Genomic DNA, 22,360 nt, shown 5'->3' on the forward strand with positions numbered 1-22,360 from the left:
GCGTTTTCCTGAGGGGTGCAGCTCACTGCTCCCAGCTCAGGCTTCCTGTACCACCTAAAACACATCACAGGCATCGAGTCTTTGCCCAGCTCTGCTCCCCACTCTCCAAATCACCACTGGCTGCTCCACATCCCCTCTCCTGACCACTTTTAAGACATGTTCAGTCAGTCCCTCCCAGGCCCCCAACTTGTGCTGGCCCCAGCACTCCTGCAGCAAAGCACTGGGATGGCTTAGGGACCTGATTCATCCAAAAAAAATAAGACTCGTCAGCAAGTTAGCTTTTCATTTTAAATGGGAATGAATTGTAAGGAGGGGCTGCACCGGGGTGGTTCCAGCTTAGGTTGGACTAAACTGCCATGGGAGCCTCCCCACCATGCTGGAACACCTTGAATGTCCCTCTGGGTGGAAGTCAGGTACTGGCACAACTTTTCTTAATTCCTAGAAGCCTCTAGGAAAAGGAGAGGGGATTAAATGAGCCAGGGGGTAAGAACAGGTCTTCCTCAGCAGCTGGTGGGTTGTTACTTGTTTTGTGATTCACTGGTGAAAGCCCACACTGACCAAGCAGGTGGATCTTACAGGATGGATGCTGCACCACAGCCACAGCACATCCTCCAGAGCACCACTCCAGAGTCCCTGAGTACTAAACGTGGGATCTCATCTCCCTCCTCTCTGTCCCTGGCATGGCACAACCACAAGGACAGAATGAGCTGAATGAACCCCAAAACAAACCAGTCTGAGCTGCTGGGCTCCACCCTGGCTCCTAGAGGGAAAAGCCACTCCTGGCAGAGACAGCAACAAAGCCTTTGTGGGGTTGTGTCCCACCACAGCAACACAGGAGGAAGAGTATGAAGGGCTTGAAGGCTTAAACTGTGTGAGGGTGAATTTCTATGATGTTTCTGAGACATCTGAAAAGGGCTTTGCATAATTCCTCACAGCCCTTCTGAAGGAACTTAACCCCATATGCTAATTTAAATCTGCTAATTCCTATGTCATGCAAGACTGGCTCAATCTCATAAGGACAGCTGGGTCCTGAGTCTACTTTTTATGTATTTTTTCTGTTGCTGCCCCTTTACATATTTGCTTAAGGAGAAATGACACTGAGATCTGTAAAGGTCAGTTGTTGACCTCAGAATGGGCAGATATAGGGCGGAATCAGCTGTCTGAACTTATTTTTTAGTGCCAAAGAGGCTTTAGGTCTTATTGTTATTATTACTAACATTTACTGTAGCAGCTGTAGGCTCTGAAGAAAGCTAGAAAAAAATCTGCATAAACACACATCATCAGGGACAGAGTGAGATAAAACATCCTTTTTAAAAAACCATGTGAGTAGGGGATATGGAGAGAGGATAAGTGATTTGCCTCAATTCACAGGGAGGTTTCATTGCAGAGACAGAAATGGAACCTCTCTCAGAAGTCCCAAATTAGCACGTTAACCTTAAGTTTAGTTTTGCATTCATTTATACTGAGAAATGTCATTGAGAAGAATGAAGGGAAAAATACAGACCTTGTCATCCAGAATAGGCTCGCACTGAGAGTAGTTTATCTTGGAAGCCCATGTCCCATTGCCCAGGCATTCTCTGTAGGCATTTCCTGGTACAGACCAAAATAAAAGACAGATGAACACTCTGTGCTGGATTTGAAACAGCCTAGACACTTCACAGGTTCAAGAAAAGATTGTCAGAACAGATTATTTACAAGGCAAATCAACTCATCCCACCTCTGTGAGTACTGGAGCAACCCACTGAGAGGAGAAATAAATAACAAATACATCTACAGACAATGAGTATTTAAAGGTATTTATTAATAGGTTTTTTTTCTTACAGAATATGAATTCAGAAGACAGCAAATGTATGAGAACATTGCAACTGAAACCATTCTTGGTGTTTTCCCAAGGTGCCAATTCTCACATGTAAGTGAAAATCACAAATTACTGAAGCAGAGATTTAATGTCCAAATTCAACATCATCCTGCAGGGCTCTGGGAACTACATGTGGCAGTACTGGGCTGAAGAAGGGAGTTCCAATTTCTAGCAAGCACTCCCTTCATCCCAAGGAATTCTGAGAGAAAACTGTTTGTTTTTATACAAACCTTCCTCTACTCATCAAATGCACATCCAATCCCAAACCCAAGAAGTTCTTGGGTTTTTTCCCATTCTTATTTTGAACTGTTTCCTAGAAACAAGAGAATTAAAATAAAACAGGAAATCTAGAAAGATCCCCAAAGGACAAATACAGGCAACTTCCTGATGGACTCTTCATGATGTTCTTTCTGCCTTTTACCCAATTTCTTTTTGGGCCTTTGCCACGGTCATTTAGTGCAGGAAAATCAAATGGTCCCAAATGTGCTGCTGACACCAGCCTTTGAAAAAGGTAAAGAGACTTTTGAACAGGTGCTTCTTCTAAGAGAAGTCAACAAATGACAGCCCCTGCAGAAGCTCCAGATGACACCATGTCCACACAGATCACTGAATTTCATATTGCTGCTGTCTATTGGCATTTTTCCACTGTTTCTTTTTGGAGTGACGAGGCCAAACAAAACAAAACAGCCTGAGTGGGGTTTAGGTGGTAGGATCCAGTTTACATCCCTAAAAGCCCTTGCATTTGTCCCTTCCTGTGGCCAGTGCTGAAGCTCTCTGTGCAGAATTGTTGCTGATTTTGAGCCTCTAGCAAACTCCTGACTCTCCAGATGAGTTAATGCTTAGTCGGATGTTGAGTCCCACTTCCAGGGTACTGCTCATATGAAACCCTTATTTTATTCATTCAAACCCTTGTTTTACTCACTCTTCATTTTCCCTGGTTGTATCCCTCCAGCTCAGCTGTGGAGAGCACAAACACAACCCACCCTGTGAGGCACAGGGAACGTACAACCCCCATCAGTGCAGCTCTCTGAGCTGTCACAGCAGATCTCCCACACACTGAGGGTATGAACAGGATGGGGGGAAACCAAACTCTGAATTTTTCTCATCCAGGATCTCCTCCAGTATCAGTCACTTCTCAGAAACAACAGCAGCAAGCAGATCTGGCTTCTGGGAATCTCTCATTCCAAACTCCAGCTGTAATTACTAATTTATATCCTACAGTAAAGGTTCTTTTCTTTTCTTTTCTTTTCTTTTCTTTTCTTTTCTTTTCTTTTCTTTTCTTTTCTTTTCTTTTCTTTTCTTTTCTTTTCTTTTCTTTTCTTTTTTCTTTTTCTTTTCTTTTTTCTTTTTCTTCTTTTCTTTTCTTTTTCCCTTCCTTCCTTCCTTCCTTCCTTCCTTCCTTCCTTCCTTCCTTCCTTCCTTCCTTCCTTCCTTCCTTCCTTCCTTCCTTCCTTCCTTCCTTCCTTCCTTCCTTCCTTCCTTCCTTCCTTCCTTCCTTCCTTCCTTCCTTCCTTCCTTCCTTCCTTCCTTCCTTCCTTCCTTCCTTCCTTTCCTTCCTTCCTTCCTTCCTTCCTTCCTTCCTTCCTTCCTTCCTTCCTTCCTTCCTTCCTTCCTTCCTTCCTTCCTTCCTTCCTTCCTTCCTTCCTTCCTTCCTTCCTTCCTTCCTTCCTTCCGCCACTTCCTTCCGCCACTTCCTTCCGCCACTTCCTTCCGCCACTTCCTTCCGCCACTTCCTTCCGCCACTTCCTTCCTTCCGCCACTTCCTTCCTTCCGCCACTTCCTTCCTTCCTTCCTTCCTTCCCTCCTTCCCTCCTTCCCTCCTTCCCTCCTTCCCTCCCTCCCACCCATGATACACATATAACACTTATATGATCTTTCTAGGGCAACAAGAGCTAAAAATAAAAAAAAAAATACAGCTATTAGCAATATTTTTTTCCTAGTTGAAAAACAATTGTGTAAAATTTCATTTTCCTAGACAAATGACACGGTGAAGAACTCAGCGTACTCTCTCTTCCTGTAATTTCCCCTCCCTTCCTGACTCTGTTCTCAAGAAGGAATACACCAAATAGAGATTTGGCGGTTACAATGTTATGGTTTTATATAATAACATGGTTATTTGTGCTCTGTGTGCACTTGCACTCATATAACACAACTGGACAAGGAGATTTAATGTTCATGCAAATGAATAACAAGCAGTAGATGACTCAGGATGGCACAGGCAGCACTCAGCCTTTATGCACAGAGCTCTTGACACATCATCCAATATTCACTCCTGGCCCTCAGTCTGTGGTCTCTTCTTCCACTTTGAAAATATTGATTTCCTTTTATTGTAGATTTGTGGCTCTTGGTTTCTTCTGCGTAATCATCAGTCCAGGAGACAAGCAGGGAGGTAAAAGGGCCTGAACAGAAAGGAATATCCAGGAGAGCTCAGAGCATCCAGCTTTCACTGAATGTATTTCAACCCCTCCAAACTACAAACGCATTATTGTCCTATTTCCCCTAAGGGCTGACCCAGGGGTGCTGATCAGAGTCATATTCCACCAGGAATGCCAAGGACAGCAGGCAGAGCCCAGACACACAGCAACAGCAGCAGCACCAACATTCGCAGCTCCCATGGACTCGAGGTGATGTAAGAGGGGTCTCCACCCCTGAAAAACTTCATCCCACATCAGAAAAAGGGAAGCAAAAGATCTGAGCACAGCTACAGCGAAACCTTGGCAGGAATACAACTGGGACAGCCAATTCTCCCTGACTCCAGCTCTTGGGAAAGTCCAGCTCAGTCTATCATTTAAAAGTTCTTCACAGAATATATCCAGGTAAACAATCAAACACCTACAGGAATGTCTCACTTTTATGTATTTATACACACATGGCCACACACCCACGCTATACAGAGCCTGATCTTTATTCTTAGTGGTGTAGAACCACTGAAGAGCAAGTGAGAAATTCAAGATGGAGAGCAAAAGTTCCTTGAATGCAGGAGAAAATTAGTGTTGCATTATAAAAAAAACCAAACCAGACTGTGATAATCATAACTCTGTCTGTTTTCAGGGCAAATGGGACTTCTAAGAAACTAGGGCATATTTGCTGTTTCAATAAAAAGAAGCTGATAACCCAGATTTGAGCCCATACATCAATAATAATGGAAAATGTTTTTCATCTAGCATGGAAGTACAAGAAAGAAGCTCACAGACTTTTATTTATTAATTTTGAAGGACTCCTCACACCTCTGGTTTTTGATAAAGTGCGGAGACATCCAAACTCTGTTTCCAGTTTTCCCATAACTCTCTTCAGCATCCCTGCAACTCAGCACCAGTATTACCAGATAATTCTGGGGAAACTTGCATGGGATAAGAGCAGTTTATCACAAATCAGCTCAAGGACCTTTATGCCAAACAGAAATGAGTCTTAGTCATCTAAACTCATGTAAAATGAATCCCACCCCAATTTATAGCACTTTATTAACAACACTGCCAGAGACTCTCCTAGAGAGCCCTCAGTGAGTGTCTAAACAGAAAATGGAGCAGCAACATCCAATATTTGTCATCCCAACTGGGATTTGTCTGCTCCTTAGAATCCACTGACATATTTTTGCTGTGAGGGTGACAGAACACTGGAATAGGTTTCCCAGGGATGTTGTGGAGTCTCCCTTTTTGAAGATACTTAAGAGCATTTTAAGACATGCTCCTGGGCAACTGCAGGGGGGCAGGACCAGATCTCAGCCATCCTGTGGTTCTGTGATTAACTACATAAAGTTATCTTCTGGAACAGCTTTAAAACACAGCTCAGGTACAATGTTCTACATCAGTTCATGAGGTAAAACCTAGCCCTTAATTTAATTTCTAACTGCAGATGATGTTGCATTTCCGAATGGAGTATGTAAAGCAAAGTGTTTGATGAGTAGTCTCTCTGTATTTTTCTTTTTTTATTGACCCTGTTGAAGAACACAAAGCCTTTCAGGTAGTGGTAACTCAATATGTATGGATTGGCCTGGTGGGAGGCTTGTGTTTAGTCAGTAAAAGTCCATTAAAAGCATGACACAAACAGGAGACAGGAGCACTGGGTAAAGGTAAGGGGATGTCATTCTCAGCACAAGTTCACCACTCCCTCCCTCCCAGGGGAGTGAAAGACAATTCTAGACCCTGCACACAGGAACTGCTATAATGGATCTTGTCCCTGACAACTGGAACTGAGCTGGTTCTGAAAGAGATTTTATTTGTCTTGCTGTGTCTCATGTAGATGACTTTTTGACAAGGTTTACATTTCCAGTTGTCATTAAAATGGAAATCTGACTTCTCTGGCTATTTACGCCTTTCATCTCCTGGATTCTACACACACAGAGTGGCCGTGGAATCTTGAGACAAGTTCATCAGCTACTGGAGTGAAGGGAATAAACAGAAAAATGAATACATAAGTAAAACAGCCTGTTAAGCGCTGAGCTGAGGGTATGTGGCTGCTTTGACAGCTTGCTGACCCATGTTAGCTGTCGGCTGAGCTGAAATGAAGGGTCCATCAATCAGAGAAGCAGAATCCCCCCTGGAGCACACAGGGTTTTGGGAAGTGGGGTTAGCAGTGACTGTGGCAGAGACTCACAGATACAATAAACACCTTGAAAGAGCACAGTGGGACACATTATCCACCTCCCTACCCACAGGACTTGTTCAGTCCAGATTAAAAGATGGAAGCCCCAAGAATTTTCAGTAATTATTTTGTAAAACTATTACAGACAGTCTGTTAAATCTCTCCACTGTGATTATTTTTTGTTGATATCCTATATCTATATTTTTTCCTCACTTTTTAAGACAATTATTGAACTGTTTTTGCCCCTGTACTGCCCTCTGACCTAGCTGAGCAATTTTCCATCCTTTCCAGGGTAGGTTAGTTCTGCATATTTGCCACGGGCAGAGTTCAGCCTTATAATTTTAGAATAGCAACTCGCAGCCAGTCTTGTCCACATCTCACCAATCCCTTCCTACTCTGGCTTCATGGCACAGCACAGCAGCCCATGGTGCCCCCAACATGAAGGTGTTTATGACAAATTTTCCAATGGAAAGCAAGCTCAAATAAGTGAGGTTTTCCCTTAGATATAAATTAAAATAGTTTCTGTGATATGCTGGTCCGCAAAATCAGAAGAGATAGTGGAGAAAACCTGCTTTGTCTCAGTGCCATGATTAAAGCTGGATGACATCTTCTGAGCTGAATAAATGGATTTTGAAATACCCAGTTTTGGGAAAACAAAAATCACTTGAGAGGTTTGGGGAAAGTAAATTGGGCCCGGGTTTTACTCCCTGAAGAAAAATTTTAGATACATTCAAAGAACACAGGAGGAAAACAACCCAAAATATCCCAGTGCTGAATGTTGTAGCCCAGGAGGTGCTCACAACATGGAGTTCAGCTCTGGTCTCTTCCAATGCTGGATTTCATGAGGAATTCAAAATCAGTTTAAAGGACTCATTTTTTTTCAGGGGGCTTTAATCTCTGGGACACTGCAAGATTTTCCCAATGTCTTCTTTTATTAATTTAATGTTCAAAATAAAACATTTCGCTTGGTACTGAGCAAAAAAAGTTTTCTCTTGGGTACTTATCCACCATGATCCCCAGTAAATCCAACAGGAACTGCACGATACAAATTCCTCACATTGGCTGCCCAGATTTCCTAGGAGCCAGATCAAATGAGACAGAAAAAACCCTCTGTTGCATAAGGTACACATCACTTCATGTATAGATTATTCTTAGCCCCTTTCAAAGTCTCGGAAAAACAGCAAGCTTCTAAAAATAGAGGCTGAATCATGGGGCTATAAATTATTTATTCATGTGCCACCCTCCCTCTTTGGTGCTTTATTTTTTTCTGATTGTTGCAGTGACAAGCTCGAGCCAGGTAGGATTCACAAAACATCAGGACAACTGCTTACTATTTCTAGAAATCATAAGTGACAGCAGCAGAATTGTGACATCCAGCAGACTGGGGGGAAAAAAAATAACAAAATATCTCTCTCCAAATATTTTATTTGTGAATGAGGGATATTCTGACAAAAATAAGGAGAGGCAAGAACAGTTATCCAACTGATGCTTATTGCTTTGTACATCAGCCAACATCAACCTGAAAGCCAAGAGGTTTTCTCTGCATGTCACAGCTGGGGTTTTTTTTAATTTGTACAGAAATATAATGCACTTATAGGAGAGTCTTGAAAGGCAGATAAATAATAATTTAGGCAAGGAATGTTCCCCATGAAAAATACTCCTAAACTCAGCTCTGTCTGGCTCAGCTTTATGTGTCCTCAGGCTTTCAAGCACATTAGGAACTTCGATGAGTTTTGTATTGCTTTCCTTTGCCAAGAAATCCTGAAAAGGTTTACAAGAAGCTCAAGCAGCCTAATTATGCTCACTTTGTGCATCGATTTCCCACCTGCTGAAGAGCTCAAGTGATCCACCCAGGTCACAGAACAGGTCAAAAGGCAGGATCAGAACCTTTCAGAAGTTTAGAAGTGTTCCAGGCTCCTTCAGAGTTTAGAGAAGCATTTCTCTGTGTTTCTAGCCCAAGGCACTCTCTGTTGGACCTACAGAGATTGAAAGCACCTGAGGTACTCAGTTCTGTTTGTACAGAGGATCACAGAATATTCTGGGTTGGAAAAGACTTTAAAATGATTCAGTTTCACCCCCTGCCATGGGCTGGGACACCTTCCAGAAGACCAAGCCCCATCCAACCTGGCCTTGAACTCTCCTTGCCCCAGGCTGTGGCTCCTGGCAGCAAGCAGTGACATTAGAATGATCCCATAGACTGAATTGTGCAGAAATGTCAGAAAAGTGGCTCTTTTCAACCTTGTTCAATGAAATACCTGCTAATGTAAACCTTCTCACAAAAAATCTCACACATTCTGTTTGAATCTCTGATCCCCACATGGTTCACCTCAGGAAACACAGTATCTTCCAATATTTTTCACTCCTTGTACCTCCAGCATTAGCAAAAACTGTTCCATAAAATAAAACTTTTTTACAGTAAATACTCTGTTTCTTCACAGCTTCATTTTGAATTGTTTCAGGATTGAGGTGTGGGCAGTGGTAGGCAATTTCCAAACTTGCCCTTTCCCAAGACAATCACTCCTCAGAAGGATGAGTTGGGAATCATCCTGGAGGCTGCCTTCCTCATCCCAAATCGTTTATAGCTCCTGTGATAACCCTCCTATTAATAACTGAATAATAAAAGAATTATTATTCAATTATATAATTATTACCCTTATATAACATTCATTTCCTTAAGAAATTATTTCATGGCTGTGACTGAGGGAACTCTTGTTCTGAAAGGTCAGGGCTATGCTGTTACAGAAACAGCTGAGGGAATACCCAGAAGACAGGGAGAGAAAACCCAGTGAAGAGGCTCAGCAGCACTTGACAAAAGCTTGGCTAATCCTGCCTGCAGCCTCCCAAGGCTTGGTGCAGTCTGCAGGTAAATCCCTGAGACAGCACATCGCCAGGTGTGAGCACACACAGAACCCAAAGGCTTCCAGCTCGCACCTCCACGTATCTTAGAGAAAAAAGATAGAAGAGGAAGATTACAAAGCTCAAACTCTTCAGGTTATCATCTTTTCCCTTCACCTGGTTTTCAGCACAAGAAAAAAAATACAGAAAAAAAAACAGAACACAATACAAAAGTCAAACCAAACTCCCAACCCAAACCACTTCTAGCTGAACAGAAATGAGAAATTGTTCAATTCCCCAAAAAACTGTTGCAAAATAAAATTCTGGCATTTATGCTGGGCTTATTTCCACACCCAGTTACTCAAATTAATCTCTCCTGAAAGAGAGATTAATTTTGTGTGTATCACACACAAAAGAAGATGCACAGACATCACTTGCACTTCAGAAAGTCACTGAAACTTGGATTGCTGGAAATGACAACAACACCCAGGAGAGTCTTTCTTCAGACTTGTCCTATTCTTACTTGAGCTCAAGATTCAGACATTTGGACTCTGAGGCCCTGATGTTCATGTGTGAGTGAAGGTTACCACACCCTTGCTGCCAGACAGACATCCAGCACTGAGGTCACCTCTCATGTCCATGCTATCTACTCAATCCAGGCCACCAAACCGTACTGAATTCCCAAATTTAAGCTAATTAAGTGATTCCAAGATTGCAGCCAGCACAGTCTAGACAGATTCAGCTGATCCATGGCCATTTACTTTATGGAGCTGAGTTGTTCCCCACATTGACAACAGGACAGATTTAACCACCTACAGGAAAAAGAAGCATCTTCACTCCTAAATTTAGGTGCTGGAGGTAAACAAAACACTGGCCTGAATGGGCCTATCATTTGATGTGCAACAATCACTTTATTTTAAAGACTTCCCTCATTTGACTCTGGGTAATGCAATTGTTTTAAGGAACAGGCTATCATCCAACTTGTGTTTGTATGGGTCATGCACAAATTACTAGGAGAGATTCCCTGGCCCAGAACACTTCCACCTACACGGAGAGGGAACGTCCACCTAACACAGCTACCTGAAAAACACACATGGGAGAAAGGTGTAGTCTAAGAAAATGTTCTTCCTGCTGGTTAGTCCAACAGGTCATTAATTCTCCCTTTGTGGTGTAGTGGCAGTGAATTCCTGCAGAGCACAGGAGGAGGAAAGGCATCACCCAGGGCTGCAGCACAATTTGTTTGTGAGCACAGAGCCATGAAACTCCATCCCTAACCCCTTTCTGGAAGGCTGACAGGGCACAGGCTGCTAATGATGTTTGGTCTTTATGGTAATTGCTTCTTAGCTGAAATTCAAAATTCAATTAGTCACCTGGCATAATTACTGAATGCACAGAGAGATGGCAATGATAATGAGAGGTGTAACTGTACTTTATTACCTGTAGTAAAGCACTGTGGAACTGAGAAACACTAAGATCTGATTAAGACAGGAGGGAGAGGGAGAGGAAAGGAGCTGGAGGCTGGAGTTTAGGACAGATGACTCGAGAAGACAATTTGCACAACCTCTTGAAGGAAAGGAGTGTGTGCAGCCTCCCTTTATTTTAGTTTTTGCCTCAGCTAAGTGGGAATGTGGGAAGCAATACTCTCCTCACAGAGCTTTCACTGCCTGGAATTTATTCAGGAATTTATGAGTTGCAAAAAGTTTCAAAAGCAAAGCACAGCAGCTGCAGGAATGCTCATGATGGAACACAGAGCCAGCGTTCACCAGGAATAATCCTGATCTGCTCTCAGAACTCTGCAAAAATAATGAGAAAGGTGGTTGAGAAAAGGAGGGATGAGAGCAGGTTCCAAAATGCACCAATTCATGTGATATTTGCCTGGTAAGGTTCAAATACTTTTTGACAAGGAATTCACATGAAACCTCAGGTGCAGCAGCAGAGGCTGTGAGAGGAAAGCAGGGCACAGGAGAGACAGAAAATAAGAGCAACCCAGGAAGGTGAGAGAAAACAGCACACACAACACAGGGAATGAGTTGGGCTTAAAGGCCAGGAGGATCTGCAAAACCTGATTATTATCCCTGAGTCAGCACTGGGGTTTGCCTACACCACAGGAATGCCCATCAGGAACCACAGAAGTTGCCTGGATTACAGGGATTTTCTTTGTTAGCTGGTTTTGGGGTTTTGGGATTGTTGTTTTTTTGGGGTTTTTTTCCCATTTCAAACCATTGTCCAAATCATACATCCAGCATTTTATAAGAATCTTTGCCATTTAGAAAATCACAGGATGATTCAGACAGGTCCTGTCACACTTGCACGTCTTGGGATGTCTGGACAAAAACACAACATACGCTGCTGTCAGCTCTGCTGTGTGTGGTTGCCAAAAAGCTCCGTGTCTTCCCCGAGCCTAAATATTCATCAGAAGGCAGGCAAGAAACAGACTGTCTGCAAGACAAAAAAAGCCTGCAAACATCAGACGGGTGACCATTTGCCAAAGCAGCCTCTGCCAGCTTTCATAGCTAAGCCTAATATAGGAACATAAAAAATTCCAGATGTTTCTTGGCAGATATGAGCCCATTTTGCTGAACCACATTTCCCCTTCTAATAATGTTAGTTTAAAAAGGGGATGAGAATGGGGAAGTTCTCCCAGTTTCTGTGAAGTGAATCTAAGGTGTGTGAGAACAATCCCTTCCCAAACCATACAATTTTATAGCATGAGCAAAAAATATTCAGCAACATCAAGAGGCAGAATTTTGACTGTGGAGATTGCAGATGGAGGGGTTATAGCTCACATTTATTTATATAAAAAGCTTCTTTAGGCCATCACAGATTAGGTTTGTTTGAGATGAAGAAGTAAAGTCCCTGCAGATACAGGGAAATACAATAATTCCAAGTCTCAGAAATCTTTTACAGGCACTAACAGTGCTACATTCTCTGTGGGCTGTCCCTCCACATAAATTCCTTCTCCCACTGGTTGAAGAATAAGGTTTAAAACCAGCTCTTGCCAGGAGAAAAGCAGCACCCAGCTCAGATGTTCTTTCTTACACAGCCACAATGAGGAACAGGAAACTTTCATTAAAGAAATTACAATAAGGAGCACTGGGCTTTTGAGATCCAATTTTGCCTCCCCCTCAGTTTTCCTCTTCCCATCCTTGAAAATAGTGTGAAGAAGTTTATTGAATTAATCACCCAGCACAGCAGTGCTATGGGGAACTCAGTGTCCAGAGATGCTTCATAGATGGACATAGAAGTGCAGCAGGAAATAGCTGAGTTTGTAGATAAGCAATTGCTAGGCTGATGATGCACCTACTTGGATTTAAAAGTTCACCAACTGCATAAATCCCCAGTCTTCCCCTTCCACACTTTAAATTGCTTCTTCCATTGCTGCATTTCCATTCTTTCCCAAAATACAGCATGGAATATGAATCATGTGCCAGTCCTTTCCTCCAGGACAGCATGTATTGAAACTTTAGGTGAGAACACAAACCTGAGAGAAATAATATTTCATCCAATGTTTGCTAGTGCTGTACAGCAGCAGGAAATTTGGTTTGCAAGTGATATCATAAAGGAAGTAAAGAAGTACAAGATTCATTTTGAGAGGGAACTGTGAAAGACCATATTGTTCTGTATGTGCTGTTTTCATGCCCACAGCACCTTATCAACCAGAAGAGGCAGATCAGAGATATGCCTTTGGCTCTCTGAGAGTGTCTGCCCTCTTCCTGGGTCTCTGTTTCAGCCCAGCTTCCTGAGATATCTCCCAGCCCACACACAAATGATCCTCCACAAGAGATTCCCCATGCACAAGGAGCTGAGTGATCACTTGTTGGCCAGGAAGACCTGGGATAATCTTCTGCAAAAGGCAGCTGAAAAAGAGGTAAAGAGGCTGTTCCCTTGCCATAACCTGATTAATGCATCTCTCATTTGGAAAGCCTGCTGCTATGTGGGAAGGTGCTTTCTTATCACCTGGTAATTATTCTCTCTTTGGGGTTTTGAAATGGCATGGGAGGGAGAAAGGGAATTTTAAAATCTCTTCTAATTTTATAGCACATAAAACGCTGTCAGCACATGCTGTGACAGTCTAAGAAAAGCATTTCACCAGCTTAATTTCTTGGCTAAACTCCCTGATGAATCCTAAGATCCTGAGCTTATTTCAAGCAGGAATGATAAGTGGGCCATCTCTGAACCATGCCATGTGGTTTTGGGTTCACTGCAGCCTGGCAAACATGGTGTGGCATCTCCAACATCATCACACACATTTTAAAGATCACATATCTGTGATCTCAGTGCTGTCTGTGCCACTCAAACAGCTCTGGGAACTGCAGGAAACAGGGGCTGAATGAATTCATGGGATGAATTCTCCATGCAGTTCCATGATGATAAGGATGTGGATGCAAAGGATAAATCATCTCATGCTGGCACTGAACACTGCACACCTTGCACAGCTTTACATTCAGGGCATTAATCTTAGGCTTGTCATACAAATCTCCTCACAATACAAAAAGGACATAACAGCCTCTCCACCCATCCCCCCCAATATTCTAGACCCCTCTCAGAGCACTAAAATGACACCTCTCACTGTTTCAACTCAGCTCAGTGTTTCTCTCAACATTCTTTCCCTACACTGCACTTTTTCCCTTTCTTTCTAAAGCTGATATGAAAATCTCTTCAAATCCAGAACTGAAGTTTCCAAGCCCCAAATTTGCTGGTTTAACCATCCATAGATTTATGTACCACCTTCCTGGGACATTGTTCTGACATAAACACTGGCTCCAGGGATTTGGAAGCAGCACAATAAATTTGATCTGGACTGAAATTAAACAATAAAAGAGGGAAGCAGGGCAGTCTTCTCATGCCATCACCATCCATAAAGAAATGCTGCATCCAGCAAGGACATAAGCCAAGATCTGGTGGTGGAGGAAATGTTCTAGGTGCTCCAAAGAGGATAAAAGAGTTGGTGATGCTTCAGCACTTCCCAGATTTAGTTTAATACAGGTAACTGCATGAATGGCTAGAAGGGAGGATGCTGAAGGAAGCTCCTGTCATTCAGAGCTGAATTTTCTTGCTCCTTAAAGACCTCCTGGTTTCTTGTCATGCTGACGTGGAAGATGGGCACTAAGATTGGTTGTTTACAGTGACAATGCAGAAGGAGTTTTAGAAACTAGATGGTAAAAAAGGTCTCTTGAAAAGATTTGCTATCTCCTTTCAACAAAGAGAGCAATTAGATCAGGTAAAATATGATTAGAAGTGATCATTCACCTCAGAGAAATGTTTAGTGCTCATCATTCACTTCCACTTAGCTGAGACTCTGCCATTTATACATTTACTGACTCTGGCAAGAGATTTTCTCAGATCTTCTCTCATGACAAGAAAAATTACTGAAAACTCATACATTACATCTCTTACACTGAGGCAGATTTATCCTCAGTGCCATTTCCTTTTCAACTACAAAACGAGCTCCCCAAGAGCAAACTGATTGAGCAATATTTAACCACTGGGTAGTCAAGTGAGGACTGCTTAATTGATATTCTCCTTGGTACCAAACCATAAAACCTCAAATCCCAAGCTTGCCATGAACAACTGTGGTGTAGAATACAAAAAAGAAAATAAAAAAAAAGGAAAAAAGAAAAAAAACCCCCTACAAACTACAGGAAAAAAAAAAAGATGCTTGAATGGGCAGATGAACTGCTTTGGACTTTAAAGAATCCAAAGTGCATGAAAAAGTATCTGAAATTTATAACACTTTTCAAATTAATTCAGCTTTAGACTTTGTCTGTCAAGTGATAATGAGCTATTGACTTGTATATCAAATGTGGGAAAGGTGATATGGTGATACTAGAGTTGCTTTCTTTGATAGACTAATTAAAAGGTAACTTCATTTTTTTTTAAAGGTAGAGTGAAATACTGATGGCATCTGAAGAGCAGTGAATTATGTTTTATGGCAATAAAACCCTCCTGTGCACATCATGAATGGGGCAGAAAAGCTACATAGTATTTTTGAAAGATATACAAGCTTGACAGTTTAGACCTACTTTTAATTTAATGTGAGCATGCAAAAATCTGCAGTGCAACATAAAACCTCTGCACAAATGAGCATCCAAATCCTCAAGCCTCCTCTCTAAGAAAAATAAGCAATTACTTAACAGTTGCACTGGAAATGCTCATTTTGGACCAGTGCCTCAAGGGATGAAGTAAGGGCTGTTCTATTAAGCTCTGTTTGTTCCATTTTTTACCCTATGAATTTTACTTATAACAGTGCAGTAGAGAGACCCAGTCTGTGTCCAACTGCTCTGTCACCTCCCATTGCCAGAGCAAAGCCAGATGGCAAAGACCTGCTGGAGTACCTGCAGTTCCTCCTTCAGGAATCCTCCTGAGGGAATGGATTCCCAGAGGTGGGTCTGACCTTATCTCCAGACAAGACAGGAGGAGAGGAATAAAGAAAAGCTTTTAAAAAGGTTAAAAAAATGTGACACAAAGGCCCATAGTGCTACATTCTAATTATCTGTTCACAAAATACACCTAAATAATTCCTCTTTTGCTTGTATTGCAGTGGTGCCTCTGCAGGCCAATGCAAGGGGCACATCCATCTTCAGGATGAGATAGAAGGCTTTCCTCACTTGTTTTTAGTCACAGAAACAGTTCAGATGTGGAAACATCTGGGATTATAGCTAAAGATGGACATGTTCAGAGGGTGATTCGATCCCTTCACTTTTCTCTGTTGACCAGAGAGTTGAGAAGGCTTTGAGGAGTCATCCTGCAGAGATGGCTCAAATTCCATGAGATAAAGCCTGCCTCATACGGACAAAACCCCCCTTACTTTGGATCTTGAGGCTCAGTGCTACAGTTTTCTAGCACTAGGCTTAGAAGAATTCTACAGTAATAAAATCTAAATGAAACAGTACATTTTTTAAGGCCAGGTTGGTGTGGCAGCATCACCTGAGGTGCACACAGACCATGCAGAAAGCCACAGCCTGAAGAGAAGTTAATACTTCCTGAGTCTGGACTTTGATCCCTTTATGATTTTAGCAGGTGTGGTGATTGATTAATGCCCACAAAATAATATTTTGAGTCTTAAAACTCTTTCTACTGGAATGGCATCTGGAGGTTGTGTACAGCACTGGCTCCACTTCCAGCAGCAGAAGCCTCAGGCAGAGACCCAGACTGTTGTGGTGCTGTGACTGAAAACAGCACCCTTCCAAAATTCCTGTGAGCTAAGGCTAGGAAGGAACAGTGTAAGAACAAGAAACTGGAGGCCTGGATCCAAACCAGGCAATGAGGAGACTTCAAAGTGCCCAACAAAATGCCCCAGTCACGGATCACAGCCCAAAAGAGTGATGGCCACAAGCACGGTAAGGATGGCTTTTACCTAAGTGCTCCTGACTCATATAAAGGAGGGCAGTGAGGATGGTGAAGGGTCTGGACGGAAAACCATGTGAGGAGAGGCTGAAGGCACTTGGCTTGCTCAGCTGGAGAAGAGGAGAGTGAGGGGAGACCTCACTGTGGTCTTCAGCACCCTCCTGAGAGGCAGACATCAATCTCCTCTCTGGTGATAAGCCCTGAGGGAGTGGCTTGAAGCTGAGTCAGGGGAGGTTTAGCTTGGAAATCAGGAAAAGGTTCTTCCCCCAGAGGGTGGCTGGGCACTGCCCAGGCTCCCCAGGGAATGGGCATGGTCCCACCCAAGGCTGCCAGAGCTCCAGGAGCATTTGGACAACGCTCCCAGAGATGCACAGGGTGGGATTGTTGGGGTGTCTGTGCAGGGCCAGGAGTTTTATGCCTCAAGAGGCTGCAATGGTGTCCTTGGCTCTTGGGCTGGAAAAGGATTGTTTTGGCTGACTAAACTGTGAAGAGAACTTGGCAACACTTTACATGAAGTTCAGAGTTATATACCAGTACAGTACAGAATCTGGAAAATATATGAAAGCTAAAACTTAAAGGCATCAAGTTGAACTCGATGGTCCTTGTGGGTCCCTTGCAGCTCAGGATATTCTCTGATCCTGTGACTCTGTAAATCCTATCCATAATAAAAACAGAGATTCCCCATCCCTGGGAGTGTTTCAGGCCAGGTTGGATGGGGCTCAGAGCAACCTGGTCTAGCAGAAGATGTCCCTGCCCATGGCACAGGGGGGTGGAACTGGATGATCTTTAAGGTCTCTTCCAACCCAAACCATTCTCTGATTAGGGAATTCACAGCTGAACCTGCATTTCCCCTCTGGTGCCTTATAAAGAGAGATTTCCCACATAACAGCTCCCAAATGAAATGCTAGTGAGTAAAAAATGACTTTACTGTCACACAGCTACAACATCCTGGAGTAGTTCCCAATAATGGCATTTAAAATTAAATGATTACCAAGATTTTTTTTTCCCTTCTCAGCTATCTGATCTTGATAATTATATCATATGAAATGAGATCATTTGATGCACCACCCTCAAACTCTTCTCCTCTTAAAATAGAATCTAAATCTTTCTATAGATAGAAGATTCTTTAAGTAATTACACATAAAGTGTTCAGAATAAAATGTCTCTTCCTGTGCACAAGGATTTATCTTTGGATTAATCAATAGAAGGTTGGCAGATTATTTTAATAACAGTACAAAGGTAATTAAAATTTGCTCTCGTTATTTCTGAAACACAAAGGAGATGCAATACACCTCATGTAACAGTTTCTTCTGGTCATCATCTGAAATGCACTTAATCACTGTAATTAGCTGTTACATGACTGCACATCATGAATACATCAGGAAGAAACATTAAACTTCAGAGAAGAACTTAGGATTTAGTTCAGTCTGAGAGGAGAATACAGCTCATTATCTCTTTAAACAAATTTAAAGTGCAAAATGCATATACCAATGACTCTGAGGGCCTCTGTTACCTTTGTACAGAAATCATTTCTGAAAACCACTCAGAGGATGCTTCAGACTGCAAGAAATGCTGCTTGATTACAAGTGACCACAGCCAGCTTACAAACTCTCCTTTACATCTATTTTCTCCTTTTTTTCTTTTACCACTTTCTTTCCACTTAAACTTTTTCCCACCCTGAAATAGTGTTGTTTATGATCTGTTGAAGTGATTGCTCTCAGAAGTGAAGCACTGAGATACACAGAACTCATTTATAGGAGGGTTTGGGGAGACGGAGAGCAGCAGCTTAACTGACAACCCTCCTTGTGATAAATTGAGAGGGAATTTGACTCACAAATGCTGCTGAAATGGCAGACAGTGAAGTTCCTGAAGTTGAATGGAGAACATTTAGCTTGGAGGTGTCACAGTACAGCTCCTCAAGAATCAGCTGATGGCACCAGACTGGAAGCTGAGACCCTCAGCTCTGGAGCCACGTTAGAGAAGGCAGAAACACTCATTGCTGTGAGATTTTAAGGACCATGCTAAACAGGGTATGTCATGTCAAACGACATCAGAAACCTCAGGGAAGTTTAAAAATGTTTGTAGGGAATGATGACACCACAGATCAGTGCCTTTGTTTCAATTAAAAATGACTGATTTTGATATTCTTTGAAGTGAGACAACTGAGCTGGAATTTCATGTAAAAATAACATCACTTTAGTCTGGTGTCTCTCTTTAGGGAAAGGATATCTGCTACAGGCAGAGAGAATTCCTTCATGACTTCACTGAGACATAAAAATGTCTCTGAGTCAGCACTCTGAATCCTGACTGTGTTCTGAGACTGAAAACCAGGGAGTGCATTTACCAGGGCTGGGTTTAAAACATTTCCACCTGGTGTAAAATACATTCAGAGATGAGACTGAATAAACATTCCAATTCAAAATTCCATTCAAATGCCCCAGTTTGCCTTCTGGAAGCCTCTCCCTAGGACAGCAGCCTGTGCTCTGCAACGTTCAACCCTCATAACTGTATTCCCAAGCTGGAAGAATTTTGAAAAAAATAATAAAAATCAGGAAGAATTTTCCTGCATATATTTGATATCCCCCTGGGGTGGGATGACTGGCTGACTGCTAGGTGCCCACCAGACCTCCTGTTCTCCAGCTCTCCTCAACATGATAGGAGGACAAAATAAGATAGGAAACTCAAAGCACGGGAAAAAGACAGTTTAGTGAGTAATTAACAGTTTAGTTAATTAATTTGGCTCTGTCAAACCTGGGGACAGCCCCTGACCACCTCTGCTCAGAATAACCACTCTTGCATTCCTCTGCTACCAAACCTTTGCCATGTTAGCCCAGTACAGCTCCTCTCTTTCCTCTGTGGCCTCCCAATAGTTGCCTGGGGAAAATATTTTCCAGATTTTGTTTAGAGCTTATTAAAAAAAAAAAAAAATAAAAATCTGGTCTTTAAGCCCCACAGCAGTGCCACCAAAATGAAGTTAATTTTACCATCAATAATCTTGTTCACAAAGAAAGAAGCAAACAGGAAGTGCTGGTTTAATGGTTGGACTTGATCTTAGAAGCCTTTTTCAACCTTAGTTATTCTATTATTTTATGAGTACTGCAACAAACACCACCACAGCAACAAGCCACAGTTGCAACAAGCAAAAAATAATCTTTTGCCTGAGCATGCAAAAAAAGAAGATGAAATCAAGTCTTCTGTGAATAATTTTTTTGTTTATATTCATGAAATTCATCTGAGCACTCAGGACGCTGCTACTACTGCAGCTGAAAACTACCTATTATAAAAGAAACTTTGTATATAATAATACACCTATAATATAGGCATGTTTATATATATATATATATATACTTATATATAAACAGGTATATTCTTTTACAATATACCTATTAAAGTTTTATATTTATATTTGTATTTTATAATATACCTAAGTGCATTTTAAGTGCATAAATTGGCACTTCCAAAAGAACACAGAGATGTCTGGAGATCTTTTCCCCTATCAATGATCTAATGATCTTACTTAACTCTTTTCTGCAGAGTTTCTCCTGCCAAGCTTCCTGCCAGAGCCTTGTGTCAAAGGCAGGTTTGTGTGACCTGTTATTTCATGGCACCCACCACTCCTTCATTACAAAATTACATGTATTATGTGCAGCAGAATTGCATAATCTGTGTAATTAGCTCATCTCAGTGACTGCTGGCAGTGAGAGCAGCTGCGAAGGTTGGGCAGAGGGCAGAGCTAATGACACCAATTCAGGAATAAGGAGTGCACCTGTAGAAGTGCCTGGCTCCAGCCCTGTGTGTGTCCCAGAGCACAGCTGAGATCAGCACTGCCTGCAGCCCCTCAAAAAACGCTCATTTATGGCAAGAGCTGGCCGGGAGCTGCACAAGGCAGAGCTCACTCCCAGGTGCTGAGAGCTGAGCAGAGGCACAAAGCCCAGCTCCAGGGCAGGCTGCCAGACTTGCTGCTGCATCAAACCCCAAAATGCACAGGAAAAACAGATCCCTGTCCTTTCCTGCTGGAAGAATCCAGCTCTACAGAGACGGGGCAACAGAGAGGTGCTTTAAAAGATTTTTTTCCATTATCAGTCTCATAGAAGGGTGAGACATTTAAGATGTTACATCACATAAAGAGCCAACTTATTTCCTCCTTACAACACCTTAAAAATGTTTTTCAGCCTATTAGCATTAGCCACACAATGTTGCTAATACTTCTAACACAAATTTCCTGTTATTTTTACCCCACATGGTCTTACTACAATGCGTCTTTCACAGTTCTGATTCTCCAAAATATCAGGTCTGTTTGCAAGACCACAGTTTAAAACTTGTTTTCAGTTCAATCTCTCTCTCAACAACATCTTTTCTATTCCATGGCCTAGCTAAGTCAGCACCCCTCATCTCAGGGTTTGAATATAAATGTACAAGACTATGCAAGTTTTTAGTCAGGCCCCAAGAATCCTCTATAATTCCATTTCTCACATTTCCTGTTTTGTTTTCCTCTTCTTTCCTTCCTTGTCCTGACAGTAGCTTTGTTTCTCCTTCTACCACTTGTTAAGTACAAACCCCGATTCTGCACTTTTTGGACCCAGAATGAAGCTGCTGGTTTCACTGTTGCTCTGTTTTTACATTTTTGGGCTGCTGACCCTATCACACCCTGCACTGCTCATCGCACCCAAAGTGTCCCCTGTGCCCACGGGGCTGACACCCAGAAGCCTGCAGGGAATCAATACATTTTTATTTAGGTTTTAGTATTTTTTTTTTTAGTTTTAGCATGAAAAAGGCAATGCAGAGCCTGATCAAAGGGTACTCCCTCCTTTCCATATCTCACATCATTTTGCCTGAGAGTTTGAAATTCCTCCTCATCCGTGCTACAAAGTTGCATGATGTATTTGAAGTGTGTTTTCAGAAAGAAAAAAAAAATAGTAATTGAAAAAATAAAACTCAACTTATGGAAAACAAAGCCAATCTCCACTGATAAAGCAGGACAGTTCACTAATTTATCTTCACTGGATCAAGGAATGAAGCCAAATCCACTGGAAGGGACCTGACAACAGGATATGTATTATACTAGAAAATGTAGCCTAGGAAACAACCCTGCATTGCAGAGAAGGGCAGCAAACAGCTGAATAAATGTGATTGTGATAACTGAGCACTTCATCTGGCACATGGAAAACCTGCAGGTGCTACAGACCAGCAGGTCTGCACCAAGACAGCAAGGCAGGAAAACAGAGTTACAGAGATGCAAAATCTTATGGCTAAACACACAAATATATTGGTGACTGTACCCATCACTTACACAAATTAAATATTCAAGCTCATGGATATTTCTGCAGTTCTGGAGGTATTAATGAAAGTATTGCTGCTTTTCTCAGACCACACAAGGGCATGCTTTCCATTCAGTTCACATCTCCATATTGAGAACAGAAGATTTTTACTGCTGAAAGAGAGACCTGGAGAGAGCACTATTAAGACACTGAAATCCAGCTGCCTGCTTAGCAATTTGTACATCCAAAAGTCTTTCTATGGAAGCTCTTACAAAGCACTGAAAAACACAGATTCTCTCCTCAAAACTCTCCTGGCTCAGCCCCCAAAGAAATTAATGATGCTGAGGAATAAAGGTGACATGTTAGCTGGGAAATTCTTGCACTCTAAACAAAAAAAAAAAAAAAAAAGGAGAGAAGTCTCCAGAGTTGGAAAGCTTCAGAGTCCCTGAAATATTGGAGTTAATTTACCAAGGGCAGGGCT

At 42.1% G+C, this 22,360-nt stretch overlaps 1 protein-coding gene across 5 annotated transcripts in view; it reads right to left on the reverse strand.

Moving 5' to 3' along the window:
* The window catches only part of CRHR2 (corticotropin releasing hormone receptor 2), a 135,313-nt gene that overhangs the window by 60,823 nt on the left and 52,130 nt on the right, over positions 1 to 22,360 (reverse strand). For all 5 annotated transcript variants that reach the window (XM_014256721.2, XM_014256722.2, XM_088054476.1 and 2 more), the window contains one exon: positions 1,505 to 1,590. In XM_014256721.2, the coding sequence (XP_014112196.1) occupies positions 1,505 to 1,590 (86 nt within the window). The remainder of the gene's footprint in view (positions 1 to 1,504; positions 1,591 to 22,360) is intronic.

Source organism: Pseudopodoces humilis, chromosome 1 (assembly GCF_049639895.1).
Source record: "Pseudopodoces humilis isolate 2021_Gansu_Grassland_sample_001 chromosome 1, ASM4963989v1, whole genome shotgun sequence".
Classification (NCBI taxonomy): Eukaryota; Metazoa; Chordata; class Aves; order Passeriformes; family Paridae; genus Pseudopodoces; species Pseudopodoces humilis.